The sequence below is a fragment of the Micromys minutus genome (assembly GCF_963924665.1).
Source record: "Micromys minutus genome assembly, chromosome: 5".
Classification (NCBI taxonomy): Eukaryota; Metazoa; Chordata; class Mammalia; order Rodentia; family Muridae; genus Micromys; species Micromys minutus.
The window spans coordinates 3153949-3173383 of NC_137974.1; the positions used below are offsets into that span (position 1 = coordinate 3153949).

Sequence of the window (19435 nt, forward strand, 5' to 3'; positions counted from 1 at the left end):
GGCAGCCAAAACAAATGATCACAAACTGAACGTCTCAACAAAAAATTGATCTCCATCAGTTACAGAGACTAAGTAGCAAACGAAGCGTTGCCATGATTTTGTATCATTTGAAGGTTTTCGTTCTTCCATCATTTCTTATGGAAAACACATGTTCATACAATTTATTCTAATCACACTTCTCCTCTTTCCTAACTCTTCCTAGATCCTCCCTACACACACACACACACACACACAGAGAGAGAGAGAGAGAGAGAGAGAGAGAGAGAGAGAGAGAGAGAGAGAGAGCGAGAGAGAGAGAACTCATAAAAAACTCAAAATTGAAAACCAAAGCCCAGGGGTGGGGAAGCGCAAACAAAGCTATATGAGGCCAAAGCAGCACTGAGTTTGTTTTTTGATGCCCATTTACTGCTGGGCATGGGACCTATCCTGACATGTGGTTTATACACCCAGCGAGACTAATTTGAGAAGACTAATGTTTCCTTTGCCAGCGGGAATCAGTTTGAGACGTGGAATCCCATGTCGACTTTCCCTTCTCAGAGGGGAGCCCCTGGCTGGTTTGACCTTGAGCAGGCCTTGAGCTGCCAGAGTCTGTGAGCTCATATGTGCGCCATTCCTGTTGAGTCTGAAAGGCATTGTTTCTTAGGCCTTACAATCTCTGCCCCCTTTTCCACATAGGTCCCTGAGCACTGAGGGAAGAGTTTGATCGAGGCCTCCCGTGTAGGAATGAGTGCCCCAGTATCTCTTAATTTTCACCTTGTCTAGTTGTGAGTGTCTGTAGCTCGCTTCCTCGGCAATAGCGGGGCAAAGCACAGATCACAAGTGTGGCAGAGCATCATTAGAGCTCATTTCATTGATACTCCTGTGGCTGAGCAGCAGCACTTGGCTTTTCTCCTAGATCCTCGGCCTATAAACTCCATCTCAGGATTCTTGTCACTGTTGTGACAGCATGTCTCATAGGCAGATCACCACTGTAGGATGCACAGCTCATTACTGGGTTGTGATTACCTTTCTCCTCTGGCAGTATGCAGATTACCTGCTAGTACCAGGAACTAGTAATAGTCGGTAGAGGTGAAGGCTTTAGTTAGGTACCAGCTTGGCTTTTCTTTGTTCCAATAGAGGCTGTGGAGACCAACCAATGGTAGGCAGTAGCCTGAGATGTTAAGTTTGGGGGAACTGGGGTTTCTTTGGCCAGTGACTCAACTAACTGATGGCACTAGAAGTTTCACTTGGTAACATAAGATACCTAGTCGGGGCATTCTCTCATTGTTTGAACATTCCATTTATATTTCTTCCATATATGTATGTAAAACATATACATGTTGCATTATATGTACATTACATACATATTACATAATAAATAGGTTCCTTGTTTAGGAGCATGTTTCCATATTGACTCTTCCATACTTCTTCCCATTTGACCGTCACTGCAGTTTCCCTCCACACCTATCCTGAATAATACGTTCTATCTCTCCTCCCTTGGGATAACTCCTCTGCAGTCCCTTACTTAGTAATTAACCTCTGTGAGTATACTCATTGTAGCACACATATTGGAGGCTTAAAAGCTAAAGCTAAAACCCACATATAAGAGAAAACATTCAAACAGTATTTGGGTTTTGGGGGGTGTGGGGTGTTACCTTAGTCAAGATGTTTTATTTTGTTTGTATGTTTATTTTAACTCCATCCATTTACCTGCAATTTTCTTAATTTTTTTTGTTTTCCTATTTTTTAAGTAACTTATTAATATCCCATTGTGTAAGTGTCCCATTATTGGATGGGTTCTCGGCTGTTTGCAATGTCCAGCTATTGTGAGTAGAGCAGCAGCGAACGTGAATGAGCAAGTGTGTGTGGAGTAGGAAGCAGAGTCCGTGGGGCATGGCCCCAGAGTGCTGTATCTGGGTATGGAAGAGAGTCCTGCTGCTTTCCACAGTGGCTGTGCAAGTTTGTGCTCACACAAACAATGAATAAGTGTCCCCTTCCCTACCTCCTCCCAGCATGAGCTGTGCTTTGGTTTATTGGTCTTGGCCATTCTGCCTTGTATAAGGTGAAATCTCAAAGTTGCTTTAATTTACATTTTCCTGATGGCTAAGGATATTGAACATTTGTTTAAGTGTATCTTAACTCCTTTCTCATTTGAGAAGTTTCTGATTAGTTCTGGATCTCATTTTTAATTGGGTTATCTATTTTCTTAATGTTCAGTTTTTATTTCTTTATGTATTTTAGATGTTATCTCTCTATCAGATATATGTCTGGTAAAAGTCTGTTTCCATGACTGGCCCGCTGCTTGCCAGAACGATGGCGTCCTTTGGCTTAGAGCAGCTTTTCGGCTTTGTGGGGTTCCATTCAATAGCTGTTGCTCCTACTGCTGGTACTATCCATTCAGCTCAGAAAGTCCTTCCTGTGCTGATGATTCAAGACCTACCACCGGGTTTCGTCTTCTCCCACATACTCAAGGCTCTGGTCTTATGCTGAGATCCTTGACCAATTTGCAGTTGAGTTTTGTGCAGGGATACGTCTGGATCTATTAGAACTATTCTCCATGCAGCCATTCAATTTGATCAGCACCATTTGTTGAAGATGCATTCTTTCTCTAGTTTATATTTTGGGGTTCTTTGTAAAAACTGGGGTGTCCATAGATGAATGTATTTATGTTTAGGTCTTCAATTCTATTCCACTGATCAACATTAATGTTTTTATTGTTAAAGAGTTTTAGCACAACTTAAAATCAACAGTCTTTATATTTTTCAGGATTGTTTTTGCCATCCTGAGTTTTTGGGTCTCTTTTTTTTTTTTTTTTTTTTCAGTTGTTGTCAATCAGTAGATAATTTTTGGTAGGGTGGCCATTTCACAATATTAATCCTACCAATCCATGAGCACGGGAGATATTTCTATCTTTTGGCATCTTCTTCAGTTTCTCTCTTCAGTGTCTTAAACTGCAAGTCTTTCACTTGCTTAGTGTGGTGGTGTGAATGAAAATGGTCCCCACAGGCTCACAGGGAGTGGCACTATTAGGAGCTGTGGCTTTGTTGGAGTAGATGTGGCCTTGCTGGAGGAAGTGTATCACTTAGAGTGGGCTTTGAGATTTCAAATGCTCAAGCCAGGCCCAGTGTCCCTCTGTTTTCTGCTGCCTGTGGATTCAGATGTAGACTCTCAGCTACCTCTTCAACACCATGTCAGCCTGCATGCTGCCGTGTTTCCTACCATGATGATATTGGACTAATCCTCCAAGCTGTAAGCCAGCCCCAATTCAATATTTTCTTTATAAGAGTTACTGTGTTCATGGTGTCTCTTCATAGTAATAGAACACTAAGACACATGGTGAGACTTATCTCAAAATATTTTTTGAGACTACTGTGAAAAGTAATGCTTCCCTGATTTCTTTCTCAATATGTTTGTCAGTTGTATATAGGAAGGCGTCTGATTTATGTGTGTTATTTTTGTTTCCTACTACCTTACTGAAAATTTTTATGAGTTCTAGAGATTTCCTGGTGGGGATTTTAGGATCTTTTCTATATAGAAGCATTTCTTTTGCAAATGAAGATACTTGTCCCTCTCCAGTTTATGGCATCCTGATCTTCTTTAATTGTCTAGTTAAGGCTCCAAGTGCTATATTGAGCAAGTAGAGAGACAGTGAACAACATCCTTTTCTCGTTCTTGATTTTAGTGGAAATGTTTTGATTTTTCTCTTCAGTTAGGTTAATGTTGGCTGGGGGCTTTCTGTAAATTGCTTTTAATCTGTTGTGGCATGTTACTGCTATCCCTAGTCTCTCCCTAGGACTTTTATCATGAAAGGATGTTAGATTTCTCCTTCCAAGACCTTTTCTGCATCTAATGAGATGATTGTGTGGTTTTTATTTTTCAATTTATTTATATATAGGTTATGTTTATAGATTTATGTATGTTGAACTGTCCCTGCAGTATTGTGATGAAACCAACATGATCATGGCAGATAATTTTTTTAAGTATTCTCAGATTCAATTGGCAAGTATTTTATTTAGAATTTTTGCATCTATGTTTATGAGATCTACTGGTCTGTAATTCTCTTTTTTTGTTGTTGGTTCTTTATATAGTTAGTTATTAGGGTAACAATGACCTTCTAAAAGAGTTCAGAAATGTTCCTTCAGTTTTTATTTTGTAGGATACTCTGAGGAGAAGTACTAGTGTTAATTCTTTGAAGTACTGGCAGAATTCTGAGCTGAAATCATCTCTATAGGTTTGTTTTGTTGTTTTTTTGCTTTGTTTTACCACTGCTTCTACTGCAATGGGAGTATAGGTCTGTTTAAAATGCTTATTAGATCATGATTTAACTTTGGTGGTTGGTGTTTATCAAGAAATTCATCTAGGTTTTTTAGGTTTTCTGATTTGATAGGGTACGGTTTTGTCTTGTTTTTGTATATCCTTTTGATTCTCTGGGTTTCCTCAGTGTCTGTTGCAATGTATACTCTTTCATTTCTGACCTGTGTCTTTAGTTAGTTTGGCTAAGGGTTTTCCAATCGTATATATTTTCTCAAAGAGCTAACTTTTTGTTTCATTCATTGTGATTTTGTTGTGGTGGTTATTTGTTTTGTTTCATTGATTTCAACCCTTAGTTTGGTCATTTCTTGATATGTATCTACTCTTTTATGGTGTTGTCTTCTCTGATTATTCTAGAGCTTTCAGGTGTGCTAATAAGCTACTAATATGGATCTCTTCAACATTTTTGATGTAAGCATTAAGGGCTATGAACATGTCTCCTAGATCTGCCTTCATAGTTTTATAGGTTTGAATGTGTGGCATTTTCATTAGCATGCAACTCTAAAGACATTTTAATTTCCTTCTCAGTTTCTTTCTTTACCCATTTTTTTTCATTCAGTAGTGAGTTGTGTATTTTTCCTTTAAAGAGTATCTAGTATCCTTCCCTCTCCTGATCAGTTTTGGTCTGAAGTTTGTCAGTTATTAAACTGGTGGTGTCTGCTTGGTTTTTGATCCATTTGTGTGGAATACCTTATTCTATCCTTTTGTCCTGAGGTAATATGTGCCCTTGATGGCTAAGTGTTTCTTAAATACAATAGAGAGATTCTGTGACATTTTGTTGAAGAATTTATACTAGTAATATTGAGAATTATTAATGAACTGCATTTGTTCTGTTGTTATGATGTAGGGTTTTTCTCTGCTTTTCGACTTTGTGTTTTGAGATTTTTTATTTTGGGCAGGGAGGGGGAGTGAGGTGTAATTAACCTCTTTGGACTGAAGTTTTCTTTCTAGTGCCTTCTATATGCTGGGTTGGTAAAGGTGCTAAATTTTTTTTTTTTTTATCATGGGATCTTTTTCTTTCTCTGTTGATTGTGATGATTGACATTTTTGTTGGGTATAGTAGTCTGGGACAGCATCTGTGTTCTCTTAGAGTTTGTAAAACATCTGTCCAGGCTGTAAGTCTTTCTTTGAAAAGTCTGGTGTTAGTCTAATTAGACTTCCTATTTATATGTGACTTGATCTTTTTCCCTTGCAGGTTTTAATATACATTTTTTTTGTTCCGTATGTTCAGTGTTTTGATTATTTGGTCCTGGGAATTTCTTTTTTGGTTCTGTCAATTTGGCATTCTTTATACTTCTTATACTTAAAGATTAGCATCCTCTTCTTTAGATTGGGGAAATTTTCATCTACGATTTTGTTAAAAAGTATTTTATATGCCTTTGACCTAGGTTTCTTTTTCTTTTCTTTTTGTGGGTGTAGTGAAACTTTATTGATGGTATTTAAGAGAGTAGGTAGAACTTCCCAGGCCCCTCCTATTTTTATGGGGGTCTGGGATGGAAATTGTGAGGGAGATGCTCAGTGTTGAGGACCAAGTTGGAATAGGACTTCTCAGCAACTGAGGGCCTCTCTCTTGCTCTCAGTGTCCTTGCTGGGGGTGGGGGTGGGAGTGGTCCAGGGTTTCTTACTCCTTGGAGGCCATGGAGGCCATGAGGTCCACCACCCTGTTGCTGTAGCTGTATTCATTGTCATAACAGGAAATGAGCTTCACAAAGTTGTCATTGAGATCAATGCCAGCTCCAGCATCAGAGGTGGAAGAGTGGGAGCTGCTGTTGAAGTCACAGGAGACAACCTGGTCCTCAGTGTAGCCCAGGATGCCCTTCAGTGGGCCCTTGGCTGTCTGCTTCACCACCTTCTTGATGCCATTATACTTGGCAGGCTCCTCCAGGCGGCATATCAGATCCACAACGGATACATTGTGAGTAGGAACACAGAAGGCCATGCCAGTGAGCTTCCCATTCAGCTCTGGGATGACCCTGCCCACAGCCTTGGCAGCACCAGTGGATGCAGGGATGATGTTCTGGGCTGCCCCACAGCCATCATGCCACAGCTTTCCAGAGGGGCCATCCACAGTCTTCTGAGTGGCAGTGATGGCATGAACTGTGGTCATGATCCCTTCCACGATGTCAAAGTTGTCATAGATGACCTTAGCCAGCGGGGTAGGCAGTTGGTGGTGCATTACTGACAGTCTTGAGTGAGTTGTCATATTTTTCATGGTTCACAGAAGTTTATTTTGAATCGTCTGGAACTTGCTGAATGCTTTACCTAATAAGTTAGTAAATGGTACTACCAAGGGACTGGAGAGATAGTTCAGAGGTAAATGGTACTGCCTAGACTTAAAGTGAGCTCCATCTCATGGTAGAACCTGAAATGTTCTACAGATTACATAGAGAAACAATATACTAAAAAGAGAAAGTCATATCTGCCTGATATGCCTCCTTTTTGAAGAAGATATTATGTAAATTAGAGTTGATTGAAAGGTTGACTGTAATGTGGATGTGATCAGAACTATCTCAAGAAACATTATTACGTCAAAATATGGTGAGGTAAAGATAGATAGATAGGTAGATAGATAGGCAGGCAGGCAGGCAGACTGATTGATTATGAATCTGCACCTATTATGTGCCAGGCATTTCTCGGTCTCTATACTTTCAAAGTCTGCATGGATGAAGGACATAAAAACAGGTATAAAAGATGCTAATGTTGATCAATGATATTAAAAACAATAGAGTTGGAAAAATGGTTCAGTAGGTAAAGTGTCTGCATACATAAAGACCTGAGTCAGTTCCCCCAAAGCTCACATATGAAAGCCAGGCAGTGTAGTTCATGTCTGTAATACTACAAAAGCAGAGATAGGAACGTGCTGACCAGCCAGTGTAGCCTAAGTAGTGAGTTTCAGCTGTAGTGGGAGAGTTTATTTCCAAACAAAAAATATGTAGAAAGTTATTGGGAAAGACATTCACTCAAGGTGTACCTACCTCTGCCTCTACCTACATGTGCACACATATAGAGGGGAGGGGGAGGAGAAAAGTAAAAGAAAAACAAACAAACAAAAAAACAAAGGAAAGAATGGGGCCATGTTTTAGGAAGAGCTGTTAGGAATGATTCCCTGTTAACATGGTTAAAGAAAGTGGATTCCAATATAACTTAATGGTAACCAGTAAGGTTTTGTGCTTTGTTTTGTTTTTTGGGGGGTGTTTTTGGTTTTGTCTTCTTTTAATTAATTTATTTATTATATTTATATGTGTACACTGTATCTGTCTTCAGACACACCAGAAGAGGGCACTGGATCCCATGGTTGTGTGACATTATGGGTTTCTGGGAATTGAATTCAGGATCTCTCCTCTGGAAGAGCAGTCAGTACTCTTAACCACTGAGCCATCTCTCCACCTCCAACTAATAAGTTTAATAGAATTATATCATCTAAAAAAAAATCAAGAATCTAGTTTGTCCTTTGGTTGAGACAAGTAAAGCTTGGCCTTGGACTTGGACGTTCTACTTGTGGTACATCTTGAAGGATTTCCAAAGGGGCAATGAACTCCAACTCTGAACTCTTTTACCTCAAGATCTCCGTCTTTCTCAAGACTTCTGAGATAATAACCTAGTATTTGTGTCCTAAACAACAGCAATGAACTTATAATTTAGTGAGATATGGAATGCTGGAGGGGACAAGGGGACAAAGAGATGAGGAGTTTAAGAACAGAAGTGCCTGTTCAGAATTCAAGTGGAGATATGGAATCTGATTTGAGTCTATAGGTCAAAAAGGATGTTCAGGGTAGAGATGTAGATTTAGGATTGCTCAGCCTCGTACTAGATGATCTTAAAGCACACTGTATTACAGGGCACACTGTATTAGGAGAGACAGAAAAGAGGCAGGTGAAGATGAGTACCAGGACACTCTCTAAGAGTGAGAAAGATGAAAAGAACCAGCAAAAGAGACAAGGTATTGTGTTTCAGAGGAGAAACTCATGCCCAACTGTGTCAAATGTTGTCAACAGGTCAAATAGAAGGAAGATTGAACTGGTCCTTTGAATTAGAAACATGGAGGACATAAATACCACACAGAAGTCCATCAAAGGTGGCATGGTAGATAAAGAATGAAAGGAGGGAAGAGGATGGCAAGTATCTTGGCTATAATGGGATTCAAGAAAGGGCTTGATAACTGGAGGAGATCATAGTGTGACTGGTGGCATTCCTGTTAGTTAGGCGTTGGGCAATGCATATAAGCAGATAAAGAAGAATAGTATTTTGAGACTAAGTTCAAAGTGATGTCTCTGAGACATTACTACACCTAGTGACCCGAGGAAGAGGCAGTGTTTCTGGGTTTCACTTAAAGCATAAAAGGTAAAGCAAGCTTGGAGAGTCTGCTGAAGGTACAGCACAAAGGATGAATTGGGGTACACATTTGCATCTGTTTAGGGATTTCAAACTCAATGCGGTACCTCTTTATAGTAAGGGATGATTTGAAAGCCTGAAGGCTTTTTCTAAGACTGAACTAGGGTAGATGTGAAGTATAATGTCCAGCTTTAGGCATATTTTTCCTGTGGCACTGGTTTGGAGGAGACTGGAGTTACTGGGAAGACAACTCACCTAACAGGGACTTACAGCATGAAATTGGGTTCCCTATTCAAACATGCAAATTGGGATGCCACTCTCTTGAAATAGTCCTCAAACAAGAAAAGTGGTGATGGTAGTGTGAATAGAAAAGAAGATGCTCAGTGGTAGAGATGTGTGTGTAATGTCCTGAAAGACATTATTCCTGGGTTCAAGCCCCAGCACTGGGGGGGAGGGAAGATCAACAATCTAATTTGATACTGAAGTGAAGATTCTACCCTCTCAAAAGTAGTACTCTAGCACAGCAGTAAGAACATGAACCTTTGTGCCAAAATAAATGAATTCAAGTAACACCACTATAGCTATCTGACTGGATACATTTCTTGATCTGTTTGTGCCACAATGGGCTTTTCTATAAGTATCTACCTCATAGAGTCAGATGAGTTCATATAGATAAAGTACTTAAAACACTACCAAGAGCAGAATAAAAATTACACATAATACTTAAAAATATGAAGAGCTTACTGTCCCGCATAAATACGCATGAAAGAAGCTCGGCCTTGTAGTCAATTACAGTGCTGGGTTAAGTATAAAGTATGCATTTTCAAGTCAGGTAGGTAAAACTGAAAGTCTTTGACCACAAACCACACAAATAAGCTAGAGAATGTGATGGGATCCACCAGTATTAATCTGAGGCAGTTCTGTGTGCAACAAGGGAAGGGTACAGAGCAGAGGCTTGAACACAGAATGGACTCAGAAAGACATTAGGAAAGAAGGGAGAAAGGAAGGGAGGGAGGGAGGGAGGGAGGGAGGGAGAGAGGGAGGGAGGGAGAGAGAGGGAGGAAGGAAGGAAGGAAGGAAGGAAGGAAGGAAGGAAGGAAGGAAGGAATTTAAAGACAAGAAAACATCCCTAGTTCTCACATGATTATGACAACCTGCTAGCCAACTTTCAGGGCTTCTTCTGCTTGGTGTAAGATATTTCTACGTAGGTTTCAGTCTTCTTACCTAGGAAGCAATTTGGGTTTTCCTTCTTTTTGTATATGGAACACATCTTAGTCATTGAAGTTTAGTTTAGAAGGCATGTGTAATGTCCATGTGTGTGCATGTGCATGTGCGCATGCATGTGTGTCTATATTGTGTTGTGTTATGTTGTGTTTAATCCTTAGGAAAGATGCTAGGTGATCACCAAAACTTCTCTGTGGATGTTTTCTCAAATGTGCTGAGTTTTGGGATAATGTTTCTTGGTTTTATGGTTTTTGGTTTTTGTTTTGTGATGCAAAATTTGGAATCACTTTAGTATAAGTAAGGTTTACAGCATCTGTAAAAATCGTGGGTGTTTGCTAACAAACAGTCAACTGACTAGGGAATCTTCATGTACAAATGTTAAATTGAAGGTGATAACATCCAATCTCAAAGTCTTTGTTGACATTGGATCCATTTATTCCATCATAAGAACTTGTACTATTTCCTTTGGACAGGCAAATTCTGATGCCATTTTCCTCGAAGCCTGCAACATTCCTGTCCTGTCACCTTGCCACGCTTGTATCAGTGTGGCTCTTTCTCTTCCTCTTTGATGGAGTACAGTCTGTGCCTGCATCCTATCAGTTGAAAGACAAATCGGGTTCCAAGCCTGCTTAGAACGAGGACCTGCCATGATCAAAATAACAGCAGACATACATTTTAGATGTTCTTGGAATCATTTCTTACATGTGCTGGTTAAATCTGTTTCAACACAGTACTCAACATTTGTACTACTAACCCATAGTAACTACCCAACATATGTCAGGTATTTTATAGGAGTGTGTGTGCACATGCATATGTGTGTAATACACACATTTACACACATACACATACATCACACTTAAGATTATGTTATAGTATCTTTAATTATTACCTTGGACCTGTGTAGCTTCACAGGTGAAGATACTGAAGATTAAAAAACAAAACAAAACAAAAAAAAAAAACAACTTTCTCAAAGTCCTAACAGTTGAAAAGCAAAACCAAAACTTAAATAGTTTTTCTTTTCTTCTTAAATCTCACTTCATTGTTGATAGTAATGGTGAACACTCTTTATCCTTGTAATGTATATATATACACATACGATCCTGGCATTGAGCAGGGTCTAAAATATGGATTGAGGATGTAGAAAATTTAAATGTAACTAGTAAGAATTTGACTGCCTAAACAATTTCTTAGAAGCTAATTATTTCTGACAACACTCCTTGGCTATATATATTGTTTTTTAGAAGTAAAGAAGCAAACCAATCTGTGGAAAAGAATTACTAGACGAAGAATGTCAGGAGACACAGAAAGGAAGAATGAAGTCATTGCTACAAAGGGTAAGGAGGCATCTTAGCAGGACAGGTGGATGCTCAGGAGCAATGATGAAAGGCGTGAAAGAATCCAGGGATAAAATGGGTAGCAAGTGAGAGGAGAAGGACACAGTCACGTTTCGTCAGGATTAAGCACATAGAAGGCTCATACACTTTATATAACATTTAAAAATGGAATACACAACTAAAGAATACTGATGTATATTGTGTATAGGGGGTCTTCCCCAGGTTAGAGCGCACCAGTTGGTTATCCCAATACTAAGTGGTCAGCCTGAAAACATATGGGCAAGTTACATTATATAGACTGAGAAGATTGTACTTACGCATTTAGTAATGCCTGTGTTGCATGTGTATGCATATACGTATGTGTGTACATATGTGTATAACAAAAATTAATGGGAAATGACATACGTTTTCGAAAAAGAGCAAGAGTGGAACATGGGAAGGTTTGGAGGGAGTTTGAGTTGTAATTTCAAACATAAATGATTTTGAAAGTCAGGATCATACTGAAAATTAATAAGTTATAAGTGGTTTCTGCACACTATGGTAGCACTGTAATTCTAATATATGTTCAAAGGGTCTAGACTCAGGACTTAAGACCATCACATTCCCTCTGTCTTATGCACATTGAGGTGAGCAACCTTACAACGGCATTGCTGTTGTCTTGTTCACAACTGTTTTTAGAGCTTAAAGAGATGACTGTCAGTCGTAAACTTAGTTATTTATACGAACAAATAAGTTTTTAATGAATTTGTAAAAAGAAATATGGCTTTCTTAAAATGACATCATTTGATTTTTATTTAATACCTTTTTCTTTTGTCTAGCTGTGGTCAAAGAAGATACATCTTCATTAACTGATGCTGTAGAACAAGTCGCAAAACAACAACAATCACAAACATCAGAAATAGAAAAACATAAAAAGATGCTGTTCCATTTGCAGGTATTAATTTTATACAATACATTAAATGCCTTTTGTAGTGAGCAGTAACTTAAGAAGAAAATATGGAAGACAGTTCAGTCAGTGACGTGCTTGGCACTCTGCTGATGTCTAGTGCATTGGGTCCCTTGGTAGGGTCTCAGTATTCAGGAAAAGGAGATGCAGACTGACTGGGAACCACTGCATACTCTATTGACTCTCCAGCCTCCTCTATAGGCAAGCAGAACAAAGATTTCTCACAGCTTCTAATTCCCAACAGCTTCTGTTTCTCCAGCAGGCGTTTATCTAGGGTTAAGGTAACCTAAACCTCTGTGCAGACTGAGAAATATGTCTGTGGTCCAACTCTTAAGTGTTGCTTAGTTTAACTAGAACAAAAGATTTTCTCATGAGAAGATGATCATGAAGTCCACTTCTTCAGGCATGCAGCTTACTTGGCAGAACATCAGAACTCTGCTGAGAAAGCATGCTTTCTTGGTGTCCCAGAATGCTGGGATTCACAGATATCCTTCAGTCACCGAGGAGCTAGCAGGCTGGGATCAGTCTCTATGACACACAAGCAAGAGAACCCAACTTTGTTCGCCAAGACCCATGCAATGAAGCCAGGGATGTTGGCATGTGCCTTGAGGTGTGGAGAAAGGCCCACCGCTGTGGCTTACTGACTGTCCAAACTATCCTACTTGGCAAGCTCTGAGCCACTCTGAGACCTTCCTCTTAAAATAAAGTAGGTGGTGCCTGAGGAAGAACACTAGGAGTTGTCCTAGTGTTTTCCTATTTATGCACATACATGCCTGCATGCTCACAGACACAGGAGACACACATACACAGACATACACACACACCAGCATCACCACAAAGAAAAGTATAGGATTAGGAGGTTCATTGTAAATGAATATTTATCACTCCAATGTTCTGTTCTCCCACACTAGTCTCTATGAATGGTTTGGGGTTATAGGACATCTTACACTCTCATACAGTGTCCTTGCAGCTACTTTGTCATCATGGCTGTAGTGTAAGTGCATAAAGTCCAACACACCACATAGAGTCATTTAAATTTATCCCTGTGGAGTTGCCCCCATAAAACCACCAAGGAAGAAACTAGTAAAACCATATAAGCCAGGAAAGCTGTGGCATTTGAGCCATTGGTTGTCAGTGAATCCTTCAAGTAGCTTTACTCAACGCTCTTTCCGCTTCATGATGAGCTCTCATCATTCGGCAAGGAGCATGGGCGCCATCTTGGACCATATGAAGCATAATTGAACACAGCTGCACACCGACTATGTGATTAGAGACAGGAAAGCGCGTGTGAAGACAGTCACGTAGACCACAGAAACGGAGAGCAGGCCCTGGACTGGCTGCCCTGCTCTCAAGGATGGATCTGCAGATTTAGCCCTCCAACTGATGCTGCCGTTGCCTCCTCCTTCTCATTTGAAAAATGGAAAAGATAACTGAGTATGACTGTAAGAGTTTCGTATTAGAGCAAATTTGTAATTATATGTAAGGTATCATTTTGGGGAACACAGTGGACAGTAGATCTTGATTTAACATTTACTTAACTATTAGCATATTCACAGATATATAATGGTAATAATTTTGTTAATATAGTATATAGATTGTTTATAAGTATTCTCTTTATCATAGTCAATATTAAAATATATTTGAAGAATAGGTTCTAATAAAAAGCAATGTTTTAGATTTCTATAAAGATTTTTTTTACATTCTTTTTTTTATTGGATATTCTCTGTATTTACACTTCAGATGTTATCACCTTTTCCCCAGTCCCATTCCCCACCCCTCCATTTGCCTCTGTGAAAGTGCTCTCTCTCCCAACCACCCTCTCCCATCTCAGAACCTTGGCGTTCCCCTACACTGGGAAAAGGAGCCTTTGTTGGACCATTCGCCTCTCCTCCCATTGATGCCAGACAATGCCATCTTCAGCTTTATGTGCCTGGAGCCATGGGTCTCTCTGTGTGAACTCATTGGTTGGTGCTTTAGTACTAGGGAGCTGTGGTGGGTTTGGTTAGTTGAGCATTTGTTCTTCCCATGGGGTTGCAGACCCTTTTAGCTCCTTCAGTCCTTTCTCTAGCTCCTTCATTGGGGTCCTCATGTTTAGTCTGATGATTACCTGCAAGCATCCTCCTCTGTATCAGAATGACACCAGCAGAGCCTCTGGGGAGGCATCTATATCATGTTACAGCCAGTAAGCACTACTTGGCATCAGCAATAGTGGCTGCATATGGGATGGATCCCAGGTGAGGCAGTCTCTGGATGATCTTTTCTCCAATCCCTGCTCCACTATTTGACCCTTTATTTCCTCGATGAGTATTTTGATTTTGTTCTCCCTTCTAAGAAGGACTTAGGCCTTCAAGTTCCATCCATTGGCCTAAGAATTTCATGAAGTCATTGTTTTAATAGCTGAGTAAGACTCCATTGTGTAAATGTACTACTCTTTAAGTATCCTTTCCTCTGTTGAAGGACATCTGGGTTCTTTCCAGCTTCTGGCTATTATAAATAGGGCTGCTATAAACATGGTGGAACATGTGTCCTTGTTGGAGTTTCTTTTGGGTATATGCCCAGGAGTAGTATAGCTGGTTTCTCAGGTAGTACTATGTCCAGTTATCTGAGGAACCGCCAGACTGATTTCCAGAGTGGTTGTACCAATGTACATCCCACCAACAATGGAGGAGTGTTCCTCTTTCTCCACATCCTTGCCAGCATCTGCTGTCACCTGAGTTTTTGATTTTAGCCATTCTGATTGGTGTGAGGTGGAATCTCAGGATTGTTTTGATTTGCATTTCCCTGATGACTAGGGATATTGAATATTTCTTTAGGTGTTTCTCAGCCGTTTGATATTTCTCAGTTGAGAATTCTTTGTTTACCTCTGTGCCCCATTTTTTTTCAGGTACAGAATAGTTTCTTTACTTTTGTGTTTGTGTGTGTTCGTAGATTCTTTATTCATTTTTGACAATTAAATAAATTTCTCTATTACAATATACCACATATAATTGTGGCTTCCAAGAATGAGTTGAGTAGTGATTTTTCTGTCTCTATTTTGTGGAATAGTTTGGAGAGTATTGGTATTAGATCTTCTATGACAGTCTGATAGAATTGTTCACTGAACCCATCTGGTCCAGGGCGTTAGGTGTTTGGGAGACTTTTGATGACTGCTTCTATTTCTTTACATATTATCGGACTGTTTAGATGGTTTATCTGATTCTGATTTAACTTTAGTATCTGGTATCTGTTTAGAAATTTGTCCGTTTCCTCTAAATTTTTCAGTTTTGTTGAGTATAATCTTTTGTAGTAAGATCTGATGATTTCTTGAATTTCCTCAGTTTCTGTTGATATGTCTCCCCTTTTATTTCTGATTTTGTTAGTTTGGATACTCTCTCTGTGCCCTCTAGTTAGTCTGGCTAAGGGTTTATCGATCTTGTTGATTTTTGTTAAATAACCAGCTCCTGGTTTTGTAGATTCTTTGTATAGTTCTTTATGTTTCTATTGGGTTGATTTCTGTTCTGAGTTTGATTGTTTCTTGCCGTCTAGTCCTCTTGGGTGAATCTGCTTCTTTTTGTTCTAGAGCTTTCAGCTGTGCTGTCAAGTTGCTAGTGTATGCTCTCTCCAGTTTCTTTTTGGAGGCAATCAGAGCTACGAGTTTTCCTCTCACTACTGCTTTCTTTTCATCCCATAAGTTTGGGTATATAGTGGTGTCATTTTCGTTAAATTCTAAAAAATCTTTAATTTCTTTCTTCATTTCTTTCTTGACCATTTTATCATTGAGCAGAGCATTATTCAGCTTCCACATGTATGTGGGATTTTTGTTGTCTTTATTTTTATTAAAGACCAGCCTTAGTCCATGGTGATCTGATAGGATGCATGGGAGTATTTCAACCTTCTTATATCTGTTGAGGCTTGTTTTGTGACTGACTGTATGGTTAATTTTGGAGAAGGTACCATGAGGTGCTGAGAAGAAGGTATATTCTTTTGTTTTAAGATGAGATGTTCTGTAGATGTCTGTTAATTTTAAATGGTTCCTAACCTCTGCTCGTTTCACTGTGCCTCTCTTCAGTTTCTGCTTTTATGACTTTTATGTCCACTGGCAAGAATGGGGTGTTGAAGTCTCCCACTATTATTGTGTGTGGTAAAATATATGCTTTGAACTTTAGTAGGGTTTCTTTTATGAATGTGGGTGCCCTTATATTTGGGGCATAGATGTTCAGGATTGAGAATTCATCTTGATAGATTTTTCTTTTGATGAGTAAAATGTGTTCTTCTTTATCTGTTTTGATAACTTTTGGTTGAAAATCTATTTTATTCAATATTAGAATAGCTACTCCACCTTTTTTCCTGGGTCCATTTGCTTGGAAGGCTTTTTCCCAGCCTTTTACTCTGAGGTAGTATCTGTCTTTGTCTCTAAGATGAGTTTCCTGTATGCAGCAAAATGCTGGATCCTGTTTATGTATCCAGTTTGATAGCCTATTTCTCTTTATTGGGCAATTGAGTCTGTTGATGTTAACAAATATTAAGGAATAGTGGTTGTTGTTTCTTGTTAGTTTTGTTATTAGAGGTAGAATTATGTTTGTGTGTTTTTCTTCTTCTGGTTTTCTTGCATGATTATTTTGTTGCTTTTCCTAGGGTGTAGTTTCCCTCCTTGTGTTGGATTTTCCACCTATTATTATTTGTAAGGTTGGATTTGTGGTCATATATTGTATAAATTTGGTTTTGTCTTGGAATATCTTGGTCTCTCCATTTATGGTAATTGAGATTTTTGCTGGATATAGTAACCTTGGCTGGTGTTTGTGTTCTCTTTGTGTCTGTATGATGTCAGTCCAGGATCTTATAGTTTTCATAATCTCTGTTGAGAAGTCTGGTATAATTCTGATTGGTCTTCCTTTATATGTTACTTGTCCTTTTTCCCTTAATGCTTTTAGTATTCTTTCTTTGTTTTGAACATTTGGTGTTTTGACTATCATGTGTCATGAAGAATTTCTTTTCTGTTCCAATCTATTTGGAATTCTGTAGGTTTCTTGTATGTTCATGGTCATCTGGTTCTTAAGGGTAGGGAAGTTTTCTTCTATGATTTTGTTGAAGATATTTACTGTACCTTTTAGTTGATATTCTTTGCCCTCTTCTACACCTATCCTTATGTTTGGTCTTCTCATTGTATTCTGGATCTCTTGGACATTTTGGGTTAGGAGCTTTTTGGTTTTTGCATCTTCTCTGACTGTTTTGTCTGTTTTCTATGTTGTCTTCTGCCCCTGAGATTCTCTCTTCCATCTCTTGTAGTCTGTTGGTGATGCTTATATCTGTGACTCCTGATTACTTTCTTAGGTTTTCTATCTCCAGGGTTGTCTCATTTTGTGGTTTCTTTAATGTTTCTATTTCCATGTTCAATTCCTTCCCCTGGTTGATTGTGTTTTCCTGTAGTTCTTTGAGTGATTGCTCCTGGTTCTCCTGTAATCGTTTAAGGGAGTTATTCATGCACTTCTCGGAGATCTCCATCATCATCATGAAGTATGATTTTAAGTCTAAATCTTGTTTTTCTGGTGTGTTGAGAAATCCACTACTTGCTGTGGTGGGAGACCTGGGTTCTGATGTTGCCAGTTTGTCTCGGTTTCCATTGCTTGGGTTCTTGTGCTTTCCTCTTACCATCCTGTTGTCAGTGATTGTAGGTGATCTTTTTGTTTCTGACTGGTGCTTATCTCTCCTGTTGGTCTGATGGCCTGTGGGCTCAGGAGGGAGATTGCTCCTGGGTATTCGGTTCTCTGCTGGCAGGCAGTGAGTTCTGTTGTCTGTGACTCAGTCCTGTCTTTGTGGGCTCAGGTGTGAGAGCTCTTTTGAGGCTGTTCTGGGAGCTTAGCCCTCTGCCCACAGGTACTAAGTCCTAATGGTTGAGGCCCACCTCTCTCTCTCTCTCTCTCTCTCTCTCTCTCTCTCTCTCTCTCTCTCTCTCTCTCTCTCTCTCTCTCTCTCTCCTGGCATTCCCTCACAGGGCCTGTGTCAAGCTCACCCTTGTTCCAGGGGGAAGGGCGCCTGTGCAGCTGTTCTGGGAGCTCAGCCTTCTGAGGGCAGATCCCAAGTCTCCATGGCAGAGGCCCATCCCCCTCTTCTGGGCCAGAAAAGATCCTTTTCCAGAGAGTATCAAGCTCCCTGCGCCACAAAAACTACCTGTGTTCTCTCCCCGGGCCTGTGTGTCAGCCTCAGCCTTGGTCCAGGTGGAAGAGCAGCTGTGCAGATGTTCTCTGTACCCCATTGTAGAATAGGGTTATTTGATTCTATAGAGTCTAACTTTTTGAATTCTTTGTATATATTGGATACTAGCCCTCTGTCAGATGTAGGATTGGTAAAGATACTTTCCCAATCTGTTGGTTGCTGTTTTGTCCTTTTGACAGTGTTCTTAGCCTTACAGAAGCTTTGCAATTTCATGAGGTCCCATTTGTCGATTCTTGATTTTAGAGCATAAGCCATTGGTGTTCTGTTCAGGAATTTTTCCCCAGTGCCTATGTTTTCTAAGCTCTTCTCAACTTTCTCTTCTAATAGTTTCAGTGTACCTGGTTTTATGTGATATCTTTGATCCACTTGGACTTGAGCTTTATAAAAGGAGATAAGAAAGGATTGATTTTTATTCTTCTGCAAGCTGACTGCCAGTTGAACCAGCACCATTTCTTGAAGAGGCTGTTCTTTTTCCATTGAATGTTTTTAGATCCTTTGTCAAAGATCAAGTGACCATAGGTGTGTGGGCTCATTTCTGGGTCTTTGACTCTATTCCATTAGACTACCTGTCTGTCTCTGTCTCTGTACCAATATCAGGCAGTTTTTATCACAATTGATCTGTAATACAGATTGAAGTCAGGGATGGTGATTCCCCTGGAAGTTTTTTATTGGTGAAAATAGCTTTTGCTGTCCTGGGTTTGTTTTTATATGCCAAATGAATTTGCAAATTTTCTCTTCCTAACTCTATGAAGAACTAAGTTAGAATTTTGATGGGGATTGCAGTTGTTAGTGCGTGCTCTCTCCAGTTTCTTTTTGAAGACGCTCAGCGCTATGAGCTTTCCTCTTAACACAGCTTTCATTGTTTTTCCTAAGTTTGGGTATATTGTACCTTTATTTTCATTAAATTCTAAAAAGTCTTTGATTTTTTTCTACAGTTCTTTCTTTAGCCAGCTCTCATTGAATAGAGCATTCATTGTTCAGGTTCCATGTGTATGCAGGCTTTGTTGTTGTTTTGGTTGTTGATGATGATGGTGATGTTATTGAAGACCAGCCTTAGTCCATGGTGAACTTATAGGATACATGGGAGTACTTCGATATTCTTGTATCAGTTGACGCC

At 39.6% G+C, this 19435-nt stretch overlaps 1 protein-coding gene across 3 annotated transcripts in view; it reads left to right on the forward strand.

The window, feature by feature from the left end:
- The window catches only part of CCDC122 (coiled-coil domain containing 122), a 53106-nt gene that overhangs the window by 3136 nt on the left and 30535 nt on the right, over window positions 1–19435 (forward strand). For all 3 annotated transcript variants that reach the window (XM_080917125.1, XM_080917127.1, XM_080917126.1), the window contains 2 exons: window positions 11088–11180; window positions 11999–12114. In XM_080917125.1, coding sequence (XP_080773251.1) covers window positions 11135–11180; window positions 11999–12114 — 162 coding nt within the window. In that variant the 5' untranslated portion in view covers window positions 11088–11134. The remainder of the gene's footprint in view (window positions 1–11087; window positions 11181–11998; window positions 12115–19435) is intronic.